The following is a 23,310-nucleotide window of genomic DNA, read 5'->3' as shown; positions in this document are numbered from 1 at the left end:
ACTTCTTCAGATACACTGAAACAGAAGTCACCAGACCAAGAACTAACTTAGTTGGTCTTTAAGGTGCTACTGGAAGGAATTTTTTTGTTCTAAAATACATACTTGGACTTGTTTCGATTAATGCCTGCAAGAGACTTTGTGGATATTTAAGTTATAATTAGAAAAATCTTAATAATTATTCATAAAGGAAAGAGCTTATCAGAAGTAAATAACGAGGCCAGATACAGGATAAAGGAAGTCTTTTATTTGGTTGTTTGTATTGTTGTATGTTATGTTTATTGTGTTTCTGTATTGGGGGGTTGGGGGGGTTATGTTAGGTTGTAAATAAAATTTCCAATTAAAATTAATAATGAAAATAGGGGCATCCCATTCCATAAAGGTAACTTTACTAGTTATACCCCACGCATCTAACTGGGTTGCCCCAGCCACTCTGGGCGGCTTCCGACATAAATAAAAACATAATAAAACGTCAAACTTTAAAAAACTTCCCTATACAGGGTTGCCTTCCGATGTCTTCTACAGGTTGTATAGTTACTTATCTCCTTGGCTTGGGGATCAGATAACTCCATACTCTCCAACAATTCTCCAATGAAAATAGGGACGTCCTAAGGAAAAGCGGGACATTCTGGGATCAAATCAGAAAACAGGACGGCTTCTCTAAATCAGGGATGTCCCTGGAAAATTGGGACACTTGGAGGGTCTCTGGATAGAAAGAGCAGTCAGGGTGTATGTGATTCATTTTTTTAAAAGCATATTTTGTTGTTGTTGTTTAGTCGTTTAGTTGTGTCCAACTCTTCGTGACCCCCTGGACCAGAGCACGCCAGGCACTCCTGTCTTCCACTGCCTCCTGCAGTTTGGTCAAACTCATGCTGGTAGCTTCGAGAACACTGTCCAACCATCTCCTCCTCTGTCGTCCCCTTCTCCTTGTGCCCTCCATCTTTCCCAACCTCAGGGTCTTTTCCATGGAGTCTTCTCTTCTCATGAGGTGGCCAAAGTATTGGAGCCTCAGCTTCAGGATCTGTCCTTCTGGTGAGCACTCAGGGCTGATTTCCTTCAGAATGGAGAGGTTTGATCTTCTTGCAGTCCATGGGACTCTCAAGAGTCTCCTCCAGCACCAGAATTCAAAAGCATCAATTCTTCGGTGACCAGCCTTCTTGATGGTCCAGCTCTCACTTCCATACATCACTACTGGGAAAACCATAGCTTTAACTATACGGACCTTTGTTGGCAAGGTGATGTCTCTGCTTTTTTTACACCCATATTTTACACCCCCCAACCCCCCCCAAAAAAACTTAGCCTTCAGTCAGTGGTTTTTGGGAGCTTTTGTCCTTGATAGGTTTCCAGGATCTTGAAATATCTCCTCTCTGGTTCTCCAGAATAGGGACATGGTAGCTGTGGCACTTCAGCCATGGTTGGAGTCCAGATCACTTCAGCCCCAGGCAGCTAGCCAATGTTCAGAAGACTGGAACTATTTACTGACTTTCTTTCAAAAAATAAATAAATTGTACACCACTTGATTGCAAAAAGAAAGAAAGGAATGCCTTTCCCTCAAAGCAGTTTAAGAAAAAGCTGAAACTATAAACTTATGGATAAGAAGAATGAACGGCGAGATTTTTTTTAAAAAAATAAGTTTTATTGATTTTCTTTCTTGCAACAAATATCCATCATCTTTACTAAACATTCATTTTCCAATTCCCCCCCTCCCTGTTGACTTCCCTCAACCTCCATTTCTGGTTTGTTTATTATATTTATTGATGTATGTATCATTTATACATCAAATGATACAATCTATTATTTGTATATAATACTACGTTTTCCCATTGTTCTATTTATTGTTCTCTGCAAATAAAGTCATAAATGTTTATTTAAATCCTGCCAGTGAGTCCATGTTTTTTAGCTGTTTCTGCAAATATGTTGTAAAGGGTTCCCATTCTTTTTCAAAGTCACTATTGTCCTTTTCACACGGCTTGTCCGTTAATTTTGCAAATTCTGCATAGTTCATCAACTTTTCTTGCCATTGCTCTTTGGATGGTACTTCTCCAGTCTTCCAATTTTGTGCAATTAGCATTCTTGCTGCTGTTGTAGCATACATAAATAACGTCCGTTTTCCCTTCGGCAGCTCTTGTCCCCAAATACCTGACGAAAAAGCTTCTGGTTTTTTAACTAATGGCGAGAATTTAAGATTTTTGAAACGTGGCGATGACCAGCCTTTGCACGCATGAGATCCTGTGCTCTTGTTGCTGGTCTCCCCTCTCCCTTGCTTGGTTGGGTCCCTAAACTGGCACACAAATAAATGGGGTGTGTGTGTGTGTGTGTGTGTGTGGCTAGGCTGGCAGTGCGGATGTTGGGCTTTATGGCTGCTGGCAAGCAAAGAGGCATTTGGCCCAGAACCTTTGAACACACAAAACACCCTTCACTCTCTGCCTGATTCAAGCTGCCCCTCATCTGTATGATAACCAGCACATTGCTCCCTCGCTGGCATTCAAAGCTTGCAAGTGACTGTCTTTGGGGTAAGTGACAATCCTTTCGGAGGGGAGGGGGCAAGATTTCAGCTTGTGACAAAGGCTCCCCCGCTTTGCTATAGGGAGTGCGTATGTGTGTGTGAAGGGACGCGGGTGGCGCTGTGGGTTAAACCACAGAGCCTAGGACATGCCGATCAGAAGGTCGGCGGTTTGAATCCCTGCGACAGAGTGAGCTCCCGTTGCTCAGTCCCTGCTCCTGCCAACCTAGCAGTTCGAAAGCACGCCAGTGCAAGTAGATAAATAGGTACCACTCGGGCGGGAAGGTAAATGGCGTTTCCGTGCACTGCTCTGGTTCTCCAGAAGCAGCTTAGTCATGCTGGCCACATGACCCAGAAGCTGTACGCCAGCTCCCTCGGCCAGTAAAGCGAGATGAGCGCCGCAACCCCAGAGTTGGTCACAACTGGACCTAACGGTCAGGGGTCCCTTTATCTTTATGTGGGGGGGGGGGTATGTGGCAAATTCTTCTGAAAAGCTGTCGAAATCTGTGATTCCTGTGTTCGCAGACGGTTGGGCTGGATTAACCTTTCCAACTCAGCAACTCAGTGATCCCACAAAAGCAGCCAGTAACTCACCGCCCCTGCATTTTGCTGCTCCCCATGCATTTTCCCCTCTTCTTCTCTTCCCTCGCATTCCCTCACTCTGTTCTCAGAGCCTGTCTTACACAACAGGATCACCCACACACAATCCCCATCCCTTGACCGATAGCCTCATCGAAGGAGGGAGGAAGAAGCCCAACAGCGCTCAGTCACAAGATGGCCAGCAAGGATGTGTCAGAGATGAAGATGGCCATCGATAAAATCGTCAGCATCTTATTGGTCCATACGGCCGCCGAGGGCAAGAAGGAGACACTGACGGCCGGCCAGTTCAAGGCGCTTGTGAACAAGCAGCTCCCTAACTTCATGAAGGTAGGGTGGGGTCAAAGGGCAAAGGGCAGGAAGGCGAAGGGAGGCTATTTTTTAGGTCAAAAGCAGTGTAAGCAAAGGTAATTTGCTGTTTAAGATGAAGGGAAAGATGGGGACCATTGACTTCTCATTTCAGAGGCTTTGTAGACCAGGGAACCTTTTTTCTGACTGAGGGCCACATTTCCTTCCAGTCAACCTTTGGGGGGATGTATCACAGTCACAGCAGTCACAAAATTAAAAGACTCCTGCTTCTTGGGAGAAAAGCAACAGCATACCTAGACAGCATCTTAAAAAGCAGAGACATCACCTTGCCAACAAAGGTCCGTATAGTTAAAGCTATGGTTTTCCCAGTAGTGATGTATGGAAGTGAGAGCTGGACCGTAAAGAAGGCTGGTCGCTGAAGAATTGATGCTTTTGAATTCTGGTGCTGGAGGAGACTCTTGAGAGTCCCATGGACTGCAAGAAGATCAAACCTCTCCATTCTGAAGGAAATCAGCCCTGAGTGCTCACTGGAAGGACAGATCCTGAAGCTGAGGCTCCAGTACTTTGGCCACCTCATGAGAAGAGAAGACTCCCTGGAAAAGACCTTGATGTTGGGAAAGATGGAGGGCCCAAGGAGAAGGGGACGACAGAGGATGAGATGGTTGGACAGTGTTCTCGAAGCTACCAGCATGAGTTTGACCAAACTGCAGGAGGCAGTGGAAGACAGGAGTGCCTGGCGTGCTCTGGTCCAGGGGGTCACGAAGAGTCGGACACGACTAAATGACTAAACAACAACAAAAAAATCACTGTGGTGGGCGGGGCCAGAGGCAACAATGGGCAGAGAATAGGATGCTCAGATGCTGAGCTCAAGGAGGAGGAGAAGAGAGAAGGGAAATAATTCCCTCTCCTTTTTCTCCATGTCTTGCATGATTTTACAAATGGCTCCTGCAACAAAATGGCAGTGGTGGGAACTGCTCCTGTTTGCTGCTCCTGCCAGTCAGCCAGCCACGCCCTTCTGAAAGATATTCCATTCCATTTCAACAACTTTCCCTCCTATATGGTCAGCCAGCATTCCATCACCACGGAGCATGCTCAGTCCTCATGGGATGTTTTCAGGGCTTGTTGTTGTTGTTCTGCAAACCTCGGGGTATCCCTGAGTCTGCCAATACTTCAGTCTCTTGCCATTTTTGTCGCACACGCCTCACGAACGTGGAAAATGGCAGAAATAATTGTGCAAGCAGTTTCATAGGGTGGTAGCCGATACTCAGAGGAGACCCACTGAAAATTAACTTAAGCTCATTCATTTCAGTGGGTCTACTCTGAGAAGCAGGCAGAGGGCCTTTTAGAGGACATCTGAAAGCAGCCCTGTATGGGGACGTTTTTAATGTTCGATGTTTTATTATATTTTGATATGTGTTGGAAGCTGGGGCAACCCAGCCACATGTAAATAATAAAATTCTTATTCTTACTCAGCTGAATCCATTCAGAGAGAGACAATCTCTCACTGACTGTTTCTGAGCTTTCCGTTCCTCTTGCCTCTTCTGTAGGATGCTGGCGATCTCGATGAGAAGATGAGAAGCTTGGGGACCGACAGTGACGGGGAGCTGGAATTTACGTCATACTGGAAACTGATGACAGAGATATCCAAGAAGCTCAAGGAGGGGGAATTGGGGAATATAAAGTGAAATTCGGGGTATATCTGCATGTTTCTGGGTGTGGGTGAGAGAGAGGTGAGTGGGTGGTGTTGTGTATTGAGTCAAAGGATTTTATATCTGTATTATTATTGTCTGTATTTGCATTAGGGTAAAGTAACTGCCTTTTGGTTCTAGAGGGTACAGCTACTATTGGTTCATTTAAGCTGCTGTATTTGGATCCTCTGTCTTATTGGTTTCCTCCAAAAGGCAGGACTGTGATTGCCTGATATTGTTCCCTCCAAAATGTATCCTTTCTAGCTAGTTCCCTGTCCCTATAAATGTAGCTTTTCCCTCCTCAGTCTCAGTCTTGTTTGCTTGAATAAAGAAGTGTTACTAGAGAACTGTCTCCAGCATATTATGTCAAGAGAGCTGAAATCACAAACCCCACGTCACAGCAGGTGGGACCAGGAAATATTGATCCTAGGACTTCCAGGAGGATGAAAATACTATGACATATGAATCAATCTCGTGGCCAGTTGTAACAATTTGAATAAAAGCCTTTCCTCTGAGAAGCTGCTGCCTGTTGCTAGCTTGGTGGCACGAAAGCTCATACCAATAACAAACTTAATCGGTCTCTAAGGTGCTACTGGAAGGAATTTTGTCTTGACTATGGCTGACCAACATGGCTACCTACCTATTCATTAGAGAGGCCACTGTACTCCCTGCTGCCCTCTGGTGCTCAGGGTGCAGAACTGCACAAACATCCACCTTGGTTCAATGTGAATTTCGAAGTGCGATTCAGGTTCAACCGCAAACTGAATGGAATTTCTTCCCACATCCTTATAAGTTAATTGGCTATAAACGACCAACACCCTGGTATCTGCCCATGTCCTTTTGGGAAGAAAATAAAATTGTGTGCTCCCGAGACAAAGCGGGAGGGAGAGGCTGATCCTATTTCTTATAAGGGGCGAGGTGAGAGGGCAGGGGCCCAATTTAAAGGGAGTCTGCGCCTCCACATGGGGAGTGTGTTTGCAGGGCCCAAGGCATGGACTCCTTGAGACTCCCTTCAGGAAAACAGACCGGCATGAATACACAGACAAAACCTCTAGACCAATCTGGTTTTCAAGTTTCTCTGGATTTCCCTTACAGTTTACAAATTAACAAAGAGTGTAGTGGTCATGTAGGGTTGCTCTAGGGTTAAACCACAGAGCCTCGGACTTGCCGATCAGAAGTTTGGCGGTTTGAATCCCCACAACGGGGTGAGCTCCCGTTGCTCGGTCCCTGCTCCTGCCAACCTAGCAGTTCAAAAGCACACCAGTGCAAGTAGATAAATAGATACCGCTCCGGCAGGAAGGTAAACAGCATTTCCGTGCCCTGCTCTGGTTCACCAGAAGCGGCTTAGTCATGCTGGACACATGACCCGGAAGCTGTACGCCGGCTCCCTCGGCCAATAAAACGAGATGAGCGCTGCAACCCCAGAGTCGGTAACGACTGGACCTAATGGTCAGGGGTCCCTTTACCTTTACCTTTCAGGGTTGCTATGAGGAATTATGAAAAATGAAGCAAGCCATTGTGTCAGTGGTGAAAGCATCGCTTTGACTGGGTTTGGGTCATTGACATGATTTCTGATCGATCCCACAAGCCTCTGCATCTCTGCCCCATTTTCTCTACGCCTGACAGTCACGTGTAAAGCATTCTAACACAGACCAGTTGCTTACCAGGCATTCTGGCCCATAAAGATAAGGAGGTAATAATAATAAAAAAATATTATTTATACCCCGCCCATCTGGCTGGGCTTCCCCAGCCACTCTGGGCGGCTTCCAAAAAAATATTAAAATATTGTAATACATCAAACATTAAAAGCTTCCCTAAACAGGGCTGCCTTCAGATGTCTTCTAAAAGTCTGGTAGTTGCTGTTCTCTTTGACATCTGGTGGGAGGGCGTTCCACAGGGAGGGCGCCACTACCGAGAAGGCCCTCTGCCTGGTTCCCTGTAACTTGGCTTCTCGCAATGAGGGAACCGCCAGAAGGCGCTGGACCTCAGTGTCCGGGCAGAACGATGGGGGTGGAGATGTTCCTTCAGGTATACTGGGCCGAGGCCGTTTAGGGCTTTAAAGGTCAGCACCAACACTTTGAATTGTGCTTGGAAACGTACTGGAAGCCAATGTAGGTCTTTCAAGACCGGTGTTATATGGTCTCGATGGCCGCTCCCAGTCACCAGTCTAGCTGCCGTGTTCTGGGTTAGTTGTAGTTTCCGGGTCACCTTCAAAGGTAGCCCCACGTAGAGCGCGTTGCAGTAGTCTAAGGAGGAGATAACCAGAGCATGCACCACTCTGGTGAGGCAGTCCATGGGCAGGTAGGGTCTCAGCCTGCGTACCAGATGGAGCTGGTAAACAGCTGCCCTGGACACAGAATTGACCTGCGCCTCCATGGACAGCTGTGAGTCCAAAATGACTCCCAGGCTGCGCACCTGGTCCTTCAGGGGCACAGTTACCCCATTCAGGACCAGGGAATCCTCCATACCTGCCCGCCTCCTGTCCCCAAAAAACAGTACTTCTGTCTTGTCAGGATTCAACCTCAATCTGTTAGCTTTAATGTAGCTTTTGTTAATCTTTAGGTAGATCTTTGGGCCAGGAACAGAGTTCACATGGAGGTGGTAAAATGCCTGTCTTTCCTTTCCTATGGGTTTATTACCTTCGGGGTTTGCTAAATGCATTCCTCCTTGTTTATTTAGCCTAAACATGTATGCATGCTCAAATAGTAAATAGTTGTTTGTAGTTAAGAGGCTTCCTCTGATCTGACTTTGTCCCCACCTGGGGATTTTTTGAAATGCTCTGACGAAATCTGATTGGTTCTTACAAACGCTGTGTTAAAGTTCTTTTGTTAATAAAAACGACCTGGGCCAGGGAGTGGGATGTGCACTTTCTCTCAGGGTCTTGCTGGTCAAGCCTTGTGTCTATTGTATTAATCAGGGTCCAGTCCTTCCTTTGCCTTCAGAACGCAACAAGAGAGATAGGTTCGTAGAGATTTCTCCCCCGGCATCTGCTTTCATACTGCTAGGACTTCGGGTCACTTGATGAAGATGCTCTGACTTCTGTCAAGTCAGACAGAAGAAAATGCTTCACCCAACCCATGGTTAGTCTGTGGGACTCATTGGCACAAGATGTGCTGGTCGCCGGGACTTCCGGTTTGCTGTGGAGGCTAATGGCGGTGAGCTCTGTGTCGTCTGCTTGAAGGGCGAGATGGTTCAGGGCAAATAGAGCCTTGGGGGAGAGCGCCAGGGCTAGCAGCCCCCCCCGAAAAAACCCCACAGAGGAGTGGGGGGTCCTAGAGGTCCAGCAGAGCGTGGGAACTCACCCCCCTGAATTCCCCGGCTGTTTTACTGCGCGGGGTGAAAGGAGTAGGCTTGAGTCTGCTCACGGCTCCAACACACTCTATTGCCGATTGCCGTGATCTCAGATGGCTTTACAGTGGTGCCCCGCAAGACGAATGCCTCGCAAGACGAAAAACCCGCAAGACGAAAGGGTTTTTCGGTTTTTGCGACGCTTCGCTAGACGATTTTCCCTATGGGCTTGCATCGCAAGACGAAAGCCCATAGGGAAATCTGGGGACCTTTTTTTAAATGCTGGCGGTGGGGAGCAAAGCCTTTCCCCCCCCTCCGGACTTCAGAAGAGGTCCAGGAAGGCCGGCGGGGGCGAAAGGCTTTGCTCCCCACCGCCAGCATTTTAAAAGCGGTCCGGGATAGCAGGGAAGCGCTTCCCGCTATCCCGGAAGGCTTTTGAAGCCTGCCTAACCGGGGGCTTTTAAATCGCCCCGGGACTGTCCGGGGCGATTTAAAAGCCCCCGGAAGGCTTTTGAAGCCTCCCCCCGCCGCCCGGCTTCGGGGCATCGTCCCGATGCCGGGCGGCGGGGCAGGAACGCCTCCCCCCGCCGCCCGGCATCGGAACGATGTCCCGAAGCCGGGCGGCCGGGCGGGAAAGCCTCCCCCCGCCGCCCGGCTTCGGGGCATCGTCCCGATGCCGGGCGGCGGGGCAGGAACGCCTCCCGCCGCCGCCCGGCATCGGAACGATGTCCCGAAGCCGGCCGGCCGGGCGGGAAAGCCTCCCCCCGCCGCCCGGCTTCGGGGCATCGTCCCGATGCCGGGCGGTGGGGCAGGAATGCCTCCCCCAGCCGCCCGGCTTCGGGGCATCGTCCCGATGCCGGGCGGTGGGGCAGGAACGCCTCCCCCCGCCGCCCGGCATCGGAACGATGTCCCGAAGCCGGGCGGCCGGGCGGTAAAGCCTCCCCCAGCCGCCCGGCTTCGGGGCATCGTCCCGATGCCGGGCGGTGGGGCAGGAACGCCTCCCCCAGCCGCCCGGCTTCGGGGCATCGTCCCGATGCCGGGCGGTGGGGCAGGAACGCCTCCCCCCGCCGCCCGGCATCGGAACGATGTCCCGAAGCCGGGCGGCCGGGCGGGAAAGCCTCCCCCAGCCGCCCGGCTTCGGGGCATCGTTCCGATGCCGGGCGGTGGGGCAGGAACGCCTCCCCCCGCCGCCCGGCATCGGAACGATGTCCCGAAGCCGGGCGGCCGGGCGGGAAAGCCTCCCCCCGCCGCCCGGCATCGGAATGATGTCCCGAAGCCGAGCGGCGGGGCGAGAAAGCCTTTGTCCCCCCTGCCTGCCTTCCCGTCCTCCGCTGTCCCGGGCGATTTTAAAATGCCGCCCGCCAGAAGAGGTCGGGGGGAAGGCGGTTTCCATAGGAATGCATTAATTGATTTTCAATGCATTCCTATGGAAAACCGTGCATCGCAAGACGAAAAACTCGCAAGACGAAGAGACTTGCGGAACGAATTAATTTCGTCTTGCGAGGCACCACTGTATTTAAGAGAGAGAGAGAGCCAAGGAAATGCATGGGTGTAGTGATCAGGTGGGATTGCTATGAGGAATTATAACAAATACAGAGTAAGCCATCTGTGTCAGCAATGAAAGCATTGCGTTGACTGGGTTTAAACTATTTTGATATGATTCTTGATCAATCCACACCTCTGCATCCTTGTTCCATTTCTCTTTCTTGACCAGTCATGTACACTGCCAGTTGCTTCGCCAGGCAGGCATCCTGGGTCATCAAAGACAGTGGGCAGCTTCTTTGATGCAGCTTTTCTGATATGTTAATCTTAGGATGTTAATTTTAGGGCCAGGAAACAGATCTCACCTGAAGGTGATAATGATCGCTGTCTTCCTGGCCATCCTTCTTATCATGTTTATTGCTTGTTTATCACCTCCCAGGGTTGGCAAATGCACTCCTTTTTAGTTCTGTTTTATTTACCCCAAGGTTAATTAGCTTTGGTAGTTTAACTTCGTCCCCAAGTGGGGTTTGTTGAAATGATCAGAAGAAATCTGATTGGTTCTTACGAACACTCTGTAAAAAGCTCTTTTGTGAATAAAACGACCTGGGCCAGGGGCTGGAGACAGAGAGATTATTATACGCACCCTTCCCAGAGTCTTGCTGGTTCAAGCCACTGTGTGTATTCTTACTAATCAGAGTTCAATCCTTCCTTTACTTTGGGAACACCTCAATGGGGGAAGAGGAGCTCATTGGACGGATAATAGCCAGACTAGCTACATGGAGCCTCCAGGTTGAGGGACTGCATATCTCAGCTGGTGACAAAAGGCAGGGATAGGCTCTTCAGGTCTGCCTGGTATAGGAGCACCCAGGAGTAGAATGTAGCAACTAGAAAAATTTCATAGGGAATTCAGTGTCCTCAATGAGCACCGGAAGCTTGCTTGAGAAAGGTTACCCCAAAAGGGAGAGGCAATCACACGACTCTGACACTCTGATCCGACTCAAGGCTTTATTGCAATGCTCTTCACAGTCTGACACAGCCGGCTGGATCCCCACGGAACATGGCCACCCCCACCCCACAATCACCCGTCACCCTCCCAGACGCGATACCCCAATTGCAGGTGTCGAAAAGAATTAAATAAGTGGACGGATAATTTCCAAAGGAATGGTAGAGTTCAGCTTTCAGGCCCAAATGGCGATGGGCCATGTGATGTGCAGCCCAGCCAGCAGGGGGAGCTGGAATGACGGCAAGGTTAAGGCAGGGAGTCGGAATGTGGGGGGAGAGATAGAAGGGGCTGGGGGTGGTGTGAGCAGCTGACGTTCTCTCTCTCGCTCTACTTGGTGAACTTGACGCTCTCCTCCTGCTGTCGGATCAGGCAGGAGATTGGGCTGGCGATGCCGCCAATCAGGTTCCAGTACTCGTGGAAGCTGATGAGTCCGTCCTGATTCTCATCCAGGTCACAGATCAGTTTGTTGGCGGCTTGCTTGTTCTTGGTGTCCTGGATGGGGGAAGAGGGGGAATGAAACGAGTCAGAAAAGTGGGACTGGGAGACCTGGAGCCTAAGAGCGTAGACACTTCCACCACATGGGGAAGCAGAGGTCCACCTTACTAGATGTCAGAAAAAAACACTATAAGTAATTCAGAAATTAAATCGTTATATAACAATTAAGAAGAAGTATATTAATAGTAGGGACACGGGTGACGCTGTGGGTTAAACCACAGAGCCTAGGACTTGCCGATCAGAAGGTTGGCGGTTCAAATCCTCACAACGGGGTGAGCTCCCATTGCTCAGTCCCTGCTCCTGCCAACCTAGCATTTTGAAAGTACGTCAAAGTGCAAGTAGATGAATAGGTACCACTGTGGCGGGAAGGTAAACGGCGTTTCCGTGTGCTGCTCTGGTTTGCCAGAAGTGGCTTAGTCATGCTGGCAACATGACCTGGAAGCTATACGCCGGCTCCCTCGGCCAATAAAGCGAGATGAGCGCCGCAACCCCAGAGTCAACCGCGACTGGACCTAATGGACCGGGGTCCCTTTACCTTTAACTTTATATTAATAGTGAATTGGGGGGGGGGGCAAGAGAATGGGGCCCTAAGCTATAGCTTGTTTAGCTCAAATCCGGCACTGGCTAGCTGGACTGACGGTTTGACTTAGCAACAGGTAGCAGCTCCCTCTGAATCTCCCTCCATCCTTCATCTCACCGTCAACATGTGGTTGAGTTCATGTTTGAGCATCTTCCGGAAGCCACCCTGGCTGATCCCCCGCTTCTTGCTGCAACAGCACCCTTTGCCGGCGTACTTATCGTAGTTCTTCGACAGCGTCTGGATGGCCCACTCCAGCTCAGAGGGGTCCCCGCCCATGATGTCTCCTCCTTTGGTTCCTCCTCCCTTGCATCCTAGAGGAAAAAACAGGAAGTGCGTCATCGATAAGCATCCCTTCCCAGTTCATGGACAGGACACATTCCCCGGATGTGGGGAAGCTTAGGGCCTCCAGATGTAGCTCAGAATGCCAGGGGAAATAGGAGATCTGTTTCAGCAACATCTGGGAACCCAAAGATACCCTGTACCTTATACCACGCATAAGCCATTCTTTAAAGGGTTTCACACAGGGCCGTCTTTAACATATGCGCCGCCGGGGTGCAAAGATCTGCCCAGGGCCCCCAAATTTAGTTAATTTTGCGTGCACAGCGCCGTTGAGTCTGACAAGCGCTGCCGCTGGCGCAGCGCGTCTTTGGTAAATGAGCGCACCAAGTCGAAAGTCCTTTAGTGAAACAGTAGGTATTAAAAAGCTGCTTTTATTCTCACCAGTCTTTAGGTACACCACAGGTTGTTGTCTTAAGTATCACTAAAATAGATCTCTTCCCCTATGTAATAAAATGTAGTTGTTTGTGACAAAATATAGTACCTAATTGAAGCGAAAAATGCATTCCTGACTTTCTTGCATGAATATAAGTAGCTACTGCTGTAAAGGCAGGAGGGATAAGGAACCAGGATGTTGATTGGTTAAGCAAAGGCCTGGTTAAAAAGGAATGTTTTTGCCTGGCGCCTAAAGGTGTATAATGAAGACTCCAGGTGAACTTCCCTGGGGAGAGCATTCCACAGAGGGGGAGCCACTGCAGAGAAGGCCCCGTTCTCGTGTTGCCACCCTCCTGACCTCTCAAGGAGGAGGCACACGAAGAAGGGCCTCAGAAGATGATCTCAGGGTCCGGGTAGGTGCATACGGAAAGAGGTGGTCCTTGAGATATTGTGGTCCTGAGCCGTTTAAGGCTTTATAGGTCAAAACCAGCACTTGGAATTGGGCCCGGAAACTAATCGATAGCCAGTGCAGTCGGACCAGGATTGGAATATGCAGCTGTCTCGAACCTGTCACCTTGGCATTGTTATCACCACTGACAACTGTGCTAACATTGCAGGGGATGATTGCTTATTTTATTCATTTCAGACCACTTGATCGTAAAGAAAACCAACCCGCAGTGCAGTTCACAAAGAGAATAAAACGATAACATTATGAGTAAAAACAGTAAAAACAACTATTTGGAACTTTAAGCAACCAAGAATAAATTAAAAACATGTTGACATGCATGTCTAGGTAGGCCTGTTGAAACAAAAATGTTTTTAGCGGGAGCTGGAAAGAGTACAGGGAAGGAATGATGACTCATAGCAACCAGAGTTATCTCAGGGTGCCCTAATGTTGCATCATTCTGCAGGAAGATGGATATCTCCAATGGTGGAAGTCACTTCCTGGCTGGAAGATCCTTGAGCAACCAACATATTGTTATGAGTTTGTGAGTGCCAGACAACTATAATCCTTGGCTCTAGTTCGTGTTAGAATCTAATTAGGTCTTAGGGAGCTAAACTGTGTGCTAGACACTTCTAATCCCTGGAATCAGCAAGTGTTAACATTTTATTAAATCAAGCTACCTTCCTCGTTTGTTAATCCCCTGGGTGACGGGCCATTAAGAGAACAAAGGGATCAAGGGGAGTTGATATGAGACGGCAAATGGGTGGGGTCCCTCTCCCACAACAGAGCTTAGAGTAGAGAATGAGGAGTTAGGCGACACAGAAGGACCTTTTGGGGGGTATTAATTCTGTAAACCCCTCCATCGTAGGTTCAGGTTGTACATATGTGTGAATAACCCATATATCATAAAGACACCATAGTCTTGGCTGTGCCCAATTTTCAAAAGAAAACGCAGACTCTGAGTGAGAGCGTGGAACCTGTGAAATCTCACACCAATCAGAGATGCGGCACTTTGAAGTGCAACAATATTCCCTGTATTAGTTTCATACCCTCCTTTGTTTCTTTATGGCTGTTTAAAGTTCCCGAAATGATGTCCCAAATCTGACACTGTCTCCTCAAATAGGTATCTAGATCAGGGTCAGGGAATTTCAGGCCAGGTTGCTGAATGCGACCCTCTAAGTCTCTTAACCTGGCCTCCATAAGTCTCCCCAGGTCACCCCCTGGCATGCAAAGGAAATGTTCAACCACTGAGTTTGCAACAGAGCCTTGCCTTCCCAACAGTCTCCCGTCTTTCCTGCACAGCGACCTCCAGTGGCTGCTCCTAGGAATGCAAGCCAACCGGTTTGCAGGATCCATCCTTCTGCCCTGCAATCTACCTATCTTTCCTTCCTTCCTTCCTTCCCCTCCAGGTCGCAACACCCACACTCCAGCACAGGCGATTAACGATAATTATATTTTGGCAGGAGCTTTGCCTAGCCCCAGTGAGGCGGGTGCCGGGAGCGAAATCCGCCGAACCAGTCGCCAGGCCTTCGTTGGAATGGAATGCCGCTCCCTCCCAGCCAATCAGAGCGGGCGTAGGAGGGCGAGAAGGAGGAGTGGTGCCAGGTAAAAGCCGCAATTATGGGCTATCCTTGCAAGGCACATCGGCAGCACAGGGTTGATAAAAAGGCACCCTCCGTGTTGGAATCCGCTGTGTCCTGAAATCTCACCTTCCTATCGCTCATTCCATCCCATCCTTGGGTGTGGAAGCTGCCTGGAAAGGCTGGGAAAACTGAAGAGACTGAACGAGGGCGTTGGAGAGACCAAGGTCACTGTACATCAAAAGAACATTAGATGCAAATGGCCTTTCACCCAAGGAATTATGGGAGCTGCAGATTCCATGCAGGTTCCCCCAGGATGCGCAGGGATTAGCAGCTCTGCGACAGGTGAAGCTCCAGGATTCATTCTTTGCAAACCCTCAGTGGTTTGCAAAGAAGGTAAAATGATGCTATCATTGATAAGAAGAATTGGCAGCCAGCTTGGTTTACAAAATATAGAATGTTTGAATGCTAATGACTGAATACTGTACTTTATTTAACTGCAGGACAGAGAACTGAAAGAATTTTTATCTGTTTTTAACCTTCTCTCTCTCTCTCTCTCTCTCTCTCTCTCTCTCTCTCTCTCTCTCTCTCTTTCTTTCTTTCTCTTTTTCATTCTTTCTTTCATCCTTCCTGCCTCTGTTCTTTTTTTATATTAAGTATCTGTTTTATTTCAGTATATTATAAAAAAGATACTCAAAAACTCAAGCGTGGACATAGGCCGGTGCTGGAGAGAGAGTTCTGAGGGCCAGTCAAAGAGACACAGAGGGCCATATTTGTGGAGCTGCTAGGAATAATCCACACAGCATGGCTATTAACAGTTATCAAATTGACTAGATTTATTGCACGCCCTTTGGAAAAGATTCAAAGTCCAGAGCTGCTTTTCCCAGGAAAGAGGGAGGAGCCTGAAGTGCTCAAAGTCGTTAAGCAATAAAAGCCTCGTTAAGTGTTTCCCCACTTTTCAGGATGGGCTGACGTCACAGCTGATGTCCCAACATCCAGGAAGAAGAAGGAAAAAAACCTCCCACAAAATACAGAATAAGAAGGTGGGAGTTGGCCTAGTTGTTACCTTTCCTGATCTGGATGTCACCTTCTTGATTTATTTATTTTTAATCATAATGATGCAGTTGTTTACTCAGATCTCCTCCATAAGTGACATCCTGTTCGTTGTGGAAATCAGGGCGAATTCTGCCCGAAGGGACAGGCATCTTGAATTTTCCTTCAAGCACCAGGAATGGGAAATAAATTCTCTGTTGCCCCTAAGTGGAGTTTGGGGCGGGTGAGAATCAGAGCAACTTAGAGGCTTTTGTGACAGGCTGCAGGGATCTCAACCAGCTCTGATCTCCAACAGAGGCAAAAGATCTAGAGGAATGAGCCTAATGTGGCCCTCCAGTTGTCTCTATGTGGCCCCCTTCTCTCCAAGCCACGCTCCTCACTGTCTCACACCCTGAGTGTCTTTTCCTGGCTGGAATCAGTCCTTGAACTCTGATACTTACCGTATTTTTCGCTCTATAAGACGCACTTTTCCCCTCCTTACTTTTTGTAAGGGGAAATGTGTGTGCTTCTTATGGAGCGAATGCAGGCTGTGCGGCTATCCCAGAAGCCAAACCCCTCTTGCTGTTCTGGCTTCTGGGATTCAGAATATTTTTTTTTCTTGTTTTCCTCCTCCAAAAACTAGGTGAATCCTATGGTCTGGTGCGTCTTATAGAGCGAAAAATACGCTATATTCCTATTAGCAGTAATAGCAGTAATACAACAGCAGCTGTATTGTATTGTACAGCATTGTATTTTACAGTCGTATCTTGGTTCTCGAACAGAATGCATTTGGGGAGTCTGTTCAACTCCCGGAACTGTTCTAAAACCAAAGCGTAGCTGTCCTGCAGCCAATCGGAAGCCGCCGAAGCCATGCCAGACGTTAGGCTTCTGAAAATTGTTTGAAAACCGGAACACTCACTTCCAGGTTTCAATCATTCGGGAGCTGATTTGTTTGGGAGCTAAGGCATTCAGCTTCCAAGGTACCAGTATAGTATAGTATAGTATAGTATAGTATAGTATGTTGTTTAGTCATTTAGCCGTGTCCGACTCTTCGCGACCCCATGGACCAGAGCAATCCAGGCATAGTATTAATATAGTATAGTACTAAAAGTATTAGTATTAATTAGATGTGTTGGTTATTGTTACCCAGAGGTCTTCAAGCGAATTACATTTTAAAAGCATTTATATAAACATCATAAATACATAGCAATTGCTTCTTGCTTGCCCAGATAGAAAACTGAATAGATTCTAGTCTATTTTACAGAAGTAAAATTTGCACCCATTGCTCCACCCATTTTGCCTGTGGCTCCACCCACCACTGGCATGTGGCCCCTCAAAAGTTGCCTGGAAGTGAAGATGGCCCTCAGGCTTTGAAAAAGTTCCTGGCCTGGTGGTAAGAACAGTCTTAATCAGATGCTTCTTGGGATGTGATTCTTATCTTATTATTATTATTTTAAAAGTAACAAAATGCTGATTAAATTAAAGGCGGGCTGACATTTCTGGATCACCACCTGTTTAGCAATTTGGTCCTCCGCCCTCCTCAAACTAAACTCTTCCGGCCTACAGTTCCAATCCCAAACAACGCTTAGACATTTGGGGAAGATTTCAATATCACTCCTTCCCAAATGTCCCATCAGCAGAATAACCTGAAGAAGGGGTGAGCGAAGAACTCTTAGCAGGTCTCTCCAGCATTTTTGTTACCATTACAAAAAAAAGTATCCTAGGACATTGTAGGGATTCATTCATAAAAGAGCCACAGGGATTCATTCACATAATGACCACGGCGATTCATTCATAAAATAACCATTGCCAAACATGGCAGAAATTCTGAATGCGATCATTTCCCACTCGCCTCCCTGGCAGGGATGTTCCGCTTTGGGGTGGATATTCCACCCTATTGGCCAAGCTTCTCGTGGAGATTTTTCGCCGTCAAATTGACCCCATCCGGGTGCCCTGCAGCCCATTCTGCCCCACCCTTGGAATTCCTCCTGCCTTTAGATGCCACCCCACTTGTGAGCGAGTATATGTGACACGTCACTGCCAGCTGCATCGCTCTGGGATGATAAAGCAGGAAAGCGTGGGAGGCCGTCCCCACCCACCACGATAGGGTACCAGGACAGGTTCCTAAAACTCTTGCCCAACCACCAGGGATCTGGTCTCTCCGGCCCATCCTGACTCTGTAGAGGAATGTTTTGATGCAGATGACAGCATCCTGCAAATTAGCCCCACATGCGCGAGAGGAAACACAAATAAGTTGTCTTCTTTAATTCTAGCAACGGGGGGGTTATCCAACATGGTACCGCCTGGATGTCTCTGGGCACTGGCACAAAAGCACCCACTTAGGGCAGAATTTGGCACACCGACATTCCAAATGGATCAGAGAGACGCAGGAAATGTTTTCTCCCACAGATAAGCCGGGTGAGGAGGAGCAGCCCAGGTGTGTGTGAGGTTTCAAAGGCGTTTTGTACCTAGCAGACTGAGCAAGAAAGGGCTTGCCCATGTCACACCCTCGATGGGTTTCTCCGTTCCTTCCCACCTGGTCTGGCAAGCTCTCGCAAGGTTGATTTGATTTTCAAGAACATCAGGAGAGCCTGGCAGTAGGATCAGGCCAAAGGCCCATCTGGAACAGCACCCTGTCCTCGCAGCAGCCAACCAGATGGGAAGCCAATGCAGGGCGCATGACAGCAGTGGTGTAGCGTGGGGGGTGCAGGGGGGGCCAGCCGCACCGGGCGCAACATCTGGGGGTTAGGGTTAGGGGGCGCAAATCCACGGGTTAGGGGGCGCAAATTACTTGCCTTGCCCCGGGTGCTGACAACCCATGCTACGCCACTGCATGACAGCAACGCTCCTCGCTTGCAGTTCCAAAGGACACATGATTCAGAGCCTTGGTTGTTCCCGGAGTTTAGCGTTCAGCGGTAGACTGTCTTAGAACATGGAGGTTCTCTTCTGAGCATAGCAAGAGTTCTTCCTAACCTGGAATCTTCCTGCCATCGCTACCTGTGATGGGTGGGAGTCCTCTCTCCTCAAAGGAAGAGGGTTCAGCACTCTGCACATGCTTAAAGGTGCCTTCCTCTTTCCTACGAATCTGCATTTCCTGGCACGTTGCTGTCCGGTCTAAGTCACAGCATGGCAGGGAAGCCCTCTTCTAAATTCCAGTTTATTATTTAGAGCTCATCAGCAATTTTAACCAGGTTGCTGAGGCAGTATAACAGGCTGGATTCCTGCGGGCCTGGGAACGTTTTAATTACTGCTTCCAATTCATCCCAGCTAGGAGCAAATGTGCTGTGTTCCAACCCGAACCCTTAACCTTACTTTTGGGGGTGTACCGCCTGATGATAAAAGCAATCATTTTTAAAAAATAAATAATAATGGACCCCCCCAAAGTTGTGTCATTCTGGCTGTTTATTCTGTGGCTGAAGACCCATCGCAAATTCGGTGGCTGCCTACACACTTATCTGTCCCTGACTCATTCTTTTTTCAAATGAGAATTCATTTATTTTAAATATGTATACAACACATCTCCATGATTGGAGCTCAAGGCAACTTTCTGGGGTAATAAATGATTGTGGAAAAAATCTATGAATTAATGAGAGGAAGGGCAGTAGCAATTGGAAATATGAGAAAGCAAGAACTGAAATTGATACATTTGCCCAACTAGGAATTTGTCAGCTTAAGTTACTCATTTTTGGAATCCTCATTTTTCCAATTTGAAATTTGAGTCTCCACATTTCTGCAGCAATTAAAAAAAAACCTCGTGAAAACCCACAAGCATTTTAGAGTGGATTTCACCTAATAATTACATTTTTTTTTCATATACAGTTTTGACAAAGCTACACATTTTTGCAAGCCTTTTCCTCTAATAGAATTCATTCTTCTAAGTTATTTTCATCAAGGCATCAACTTCCATGCACACTTTGCCCTAATAGAAGATTTTTTTGGTCAACCTTGGTTGGTTGGAGAACTGCATTGCAAAATTCAGAGAAAGTTCAGTTGCGAAAGACGGCTCCATTTCAATTCTCAGATCATTTCAGCAGCTGCAAACCTGATCAGCTTGCCTTTAAACTTGAACTGAATTGGAAACCAACACCACCCATGTCTACTCCTCATCATTCCAGTTCCAAAGAACATCCTCTTCCGCTGAGTTATGGAAGCTCCTTGTTTTCCCAGTGGACCTTTCAAACACCTTTTCCCTGTCTTTTTGAAAATCCCAATTTGGAGATGGTCAAGAGCTGAGAAACACACTCACTTATGGAAGCTATACTTCTGACACTGTTTCCTGAAACATGGGGATCTCTAGATGGTGTTGGCTATTTATTTTAGGATGCATATCCAGATGTGGACATCTGCGTAGAAGCTTCCTTCCTGGCTGTAAAGACGTCAGCTTTCAGAACTTACATGAAATGTCCCACATTGGCAGACCCACATTGAAAAAGATTCATTCAGTACAGAGGGGTAGGCAAACTTTCTTAGAGGAGAGGCTGTGAACTTCAGACACAGTCCACAGAGAAGTCTCTAAGTATTATTGCTGGGCTGTGATTGTTCGTATTTGGTCAATCAAGCTGGAACTTGTCGCAGTGATTTACCCTTCCCTCCCTCCCGCCGGCTGTTTCGACAGTTCGTCACGATCTGAGCCTCTTTCTGAAAAGTGTGTGCTCCTTTGAACATAGGAAGGTATGTTCATACAGAGTCAGACCATTGATCTATCTTGTTCAGTATTATCTGGCAGCTGCCCTCCAAGGCTTCGGGGAGGAGGCATTCCCAGCCCCATCTGGAAAAGCCATGGGGTACTGATCCTGGCACCTTCTGTGGGCAAGAGAGTTGTACCCAGTAGTCGGACATCTGCCTTGCATGTCGAAGGTCCTGAGTTCAAAATCTGGCATCTTAAGGTCGGACTGCATCCTCCAGGTGGTGTTGAACTTCTGCTATCATCTGTCCTGACTGTTGTCTGAGGCTAATGGGAGTTGAACTCCAAAATGTCTGAAGGCCACCATGTTGGGGAAAGCCCTCAGCTAGATGGACCAATTCATTTATTCTGCAACGATTCTGTGCATGCTTACTTGGGAATAAAGCCCAGCTCTGTTCTGTGGGACTTGGGTCAATGTGTAATAATAATAATAATAATAATAATAATAATAATAATAATACCCTGCCTGTCTGACTGGGTTGTCCCAGCCACTCTGGGTGGCTTCCAACATACATAAAAACATAATAAAACAGTACACACTGAAAGGCTTCTCCACACAGGGCTGCCTTCAGATGTCTTAAAAGTCATCCAAGTGGCTTAAAAGTTATTGCTTTTTTAGGCTGTACTAGGACCATTAAGAGACGCAGGTGGCGCTGTGGGTTAAACCACAGAGCCTAGGACTTACCGATCAGAAGGTCGGCAGTTCGAATCCCCGCGACGGGGTGAGCTCCCATTGCTCGGTCCCTTTTCCTGCCCACCTAGCAGTTTGAAAGCACCTCAAAGTGCAAGTAGATAAATAGGTACCGCTCCAGAGGGAAGGTAAACGGCGTTTCCGTGCGCTGCTCTGGTTCGCCAGAAGCGGCTTAGTCCTGCTGGCCACATGACCTGGAAGCTGTACGCCGGCTCCCTCGGCCAATAAAGCGAGATGAGTGCCACAACCCCAGAGTTGGTCACAACTGGACCTAATGGTCAGGGGTTCCTTTACCCTTTACTAGGTAGGACCATTAAACCTAATCTGATATAGACAGGCAGCTGCCTTTCATCCTTGGGAAGGGGGCACCTAAATCAATGTGCCCTTTCAATCACCATCATCATCTCAGACAGGTGGCCAAGAGCAATGGGTTGGGTTCAGCCCAAACGAATTAGACCCTATGGAAATCCATGTTTTCAAAAAGCGGTTAGCCATGGCTGGGGATAAGCAAACATGTCGGCTTCCCTGTTTCTCAATTTCTCATTTTCCCAGTATTAAAGCTCTCCATATTTCCACATCTGGTTGCAGCTTCCTTTTAAAATCCTCTTGAAAACATTTTCCTAAAGATTTCTCCTCATACACACATTTTTTTCGTCAAGCCATCTTTGTCAAGCTAGCTTCGCAGATGTGCTATGCACATTTATACACTTGCTTCACCCTGACGGGTGTGCTTTTCAGACACATTGCTGCACCGCAAAATGTGGAGAAGTGCAAGTTCTCTGCGCAGAACGCCTGTCCTTAAGAGCCAGTTGCTGGATCAGGCCAAGAGCCCATCTAGTCCAGCATCCTGTTCCCACAGTGGCCAACCAGATGACTGTGGGAAACCCGCAACCAGGATTCGAACACAAGCCCCACCTGTGGATCCCAGTAACTGGTATTCAGAGGCCGCTCAGTCTCTCTTATACCTAAGCTTAAAAACTTAGGAAGTTGCCTTGTACCAGAGCAGATCATTCATGGGCCATCGGCTGACCACATAGTGGCTGGATTCTTGCTAAGAATGCTGGACTGGACGTGATCCAGCCGAGAGGTGCTCACAACCAGGACTTGCGCACGTGTTCAGGGGAAAGGCTGTATCTCAGGGGTAGATGGGATGATTTTCATGGAGAATGTACTCGGTTTAACCCCAGACATCTCCAGGAAGGGATGGGAGGAACAGATTCCCTTCCCAAAACTGGGAACTGTGGACAGTTTTGGTCCTAGGTGGACCTTTGGTCCGACAGTAGAAGACATCTCCCTATATTCCGATGGTATCATCAGACGCAGATTGGTTAGGATTTAGATCATAGGTCTGCATAACTTTAGCACACATGGGTGGGCTTCCAGAATCCAGTAAACGAAGGAGATCGCACAAGACTTTGAGCGTAGCCCAACTCGAGTCAAGACCCAGTGGTTTGGTGAGACCCTAATACCACCTTTGGGTTCTTTATCCCTTTCCCCAGTTCTGATCCCAACCCCCACATCTCTTTCATCCCAGATCTTTTTGCTTCCCAGGGACATTTTGTTGGCACGCCAGTCGGACGACGGCACTTGCTCCACCAAGACCTGTAGAGACACGTCCTCAGAAACTTCCTAGCTACATTCCAGGCTGAAAGAAGACCAGCGTCTTGCCGTAGGGTCCTTAGAAAGAAACCCTTTCCCCCATGCGATAAACAAACAGACGGCGATGTGTTGCATATTCCTTACCTGGCATGATTGTGTTGTGGGCTGTGTGTCTCTCGTCGACCAAAGACTTCTGAGTCCGTCTGGCTGTTTCGTCCTAGCTCTGGCAGGAGTTGAGCTATATGAGATTAGACACCACCCACCTCTTGAATCCGCCCAATGCCTGTGTCACGAGGCCAGTCCCAACTTCCTTTTAGAGAGAAACATTCCCTCCCCTCCTGTGGCTCAGACACTCTTTTTGGGGCGTTCCTCCTCTGCAACTCACCTGGCATCAGCAGGCAAGCCATTGCAAAACCAGAGGATGCGCCTCGTGGTCCTTCTCGTTCTTCCTGCTGGTGATGCAGAGCATCGCCCACACTCTGCGCTGGTGTGTAAGGCCCAAGGTATGGGCAGCCAGAGCGGCCAGGGTGTATTAAGAAAAACCTTACACACCAGCTATGCTTTAAACAAAAAAGCATTAACCCAGTATCCTGTCTCCAAGAGGGGGCAGCAGCCTCAATGGTTAA

General features: G+C 48.2%; 2 protein-coding genes across 4 annotated transcripts; one reads left to right on the top strand and one right to left on the bottom strand.

The window, feature by feature from the left end:
* The first annotated feature begins 2,355 nt into the window (after positions 1-2,355).
* Positions 2,356-5,612, top strand: LOC309359389 (protein S100-A13-like). Of its 3 annotated transcripts, none has more exons than XM_081892945.1 (4): positions 2,356-2,510; positions 3,172-3,427; positions 4,954-5,144; positions 5,499-5,612. In XM_081892945.1, the coding sequence occupies exons 2-3, from the start codon at positions 3,275-3,277 to the stop codon at positions 5,089-5,091; spliced, it is 291 nt and encodes a 96-aa protein (XP_081749071.1). In that variant the 5' UTR covers positions 2,356-2,510; positions 3,172-3,274; the 3' UTR covers positions 5,092-5,144; positions 5,499-5,612. The 3 variants fall into 3 exon arrangements, with proteins under 3 accessions (XP_081749071.1, XP_081749073.1, XP_081749072.1); XM_081892947.1 differs by having other exon boundaries at positions 2,362-2,510; positions 3,191-3,427; XM_081892946.1 differs by having other exon boundaries at positions 2,369-2,510; positions 3,026-3,427.
* Positions 5,613-10,855: 5,243 nt separating this feature from the next.
* On the bottom strand, positions 10,856-22,982 carry S100A16 (S100 calcium binding protein A16). Its single transcript, XM_081892064.1, has 3 exons — positions 22,829-22,982; positions 12,060-12,253; positions 10,856-11,359 (listed from the first exon to the last, which is right to left on the bottom strand). Exons 1-3 carry the CDS (start codon positions 22,833-22,835, stop codon positions 11,195-11,197), a joined length of 366 nt encoding a protein of 121 aa, XP_081748190.1. The 5' UTR covers positions 22,836-22,982; the 3' UTR covers positions 10,856-11,194.
* Positions 22,983-23,310: the final 328 nt, after the last annotated feature.

The sequence above is a fragment of the Podarcis melisellensis genome, assembly GCF_964234715.1.
Source record: "Podarcis melisellensis genome assembly, chromosome: 16".
Classification (NCBI taxonomy): Eukaryota; Metazoa; Chordata; class Lepidosauria; order Squamata; family Lacertidae; genus Podarcis; species Podarcis melisellensis.
This window is presented reverse-complemented; position numbering and strand designations above follow the sequence as displayed.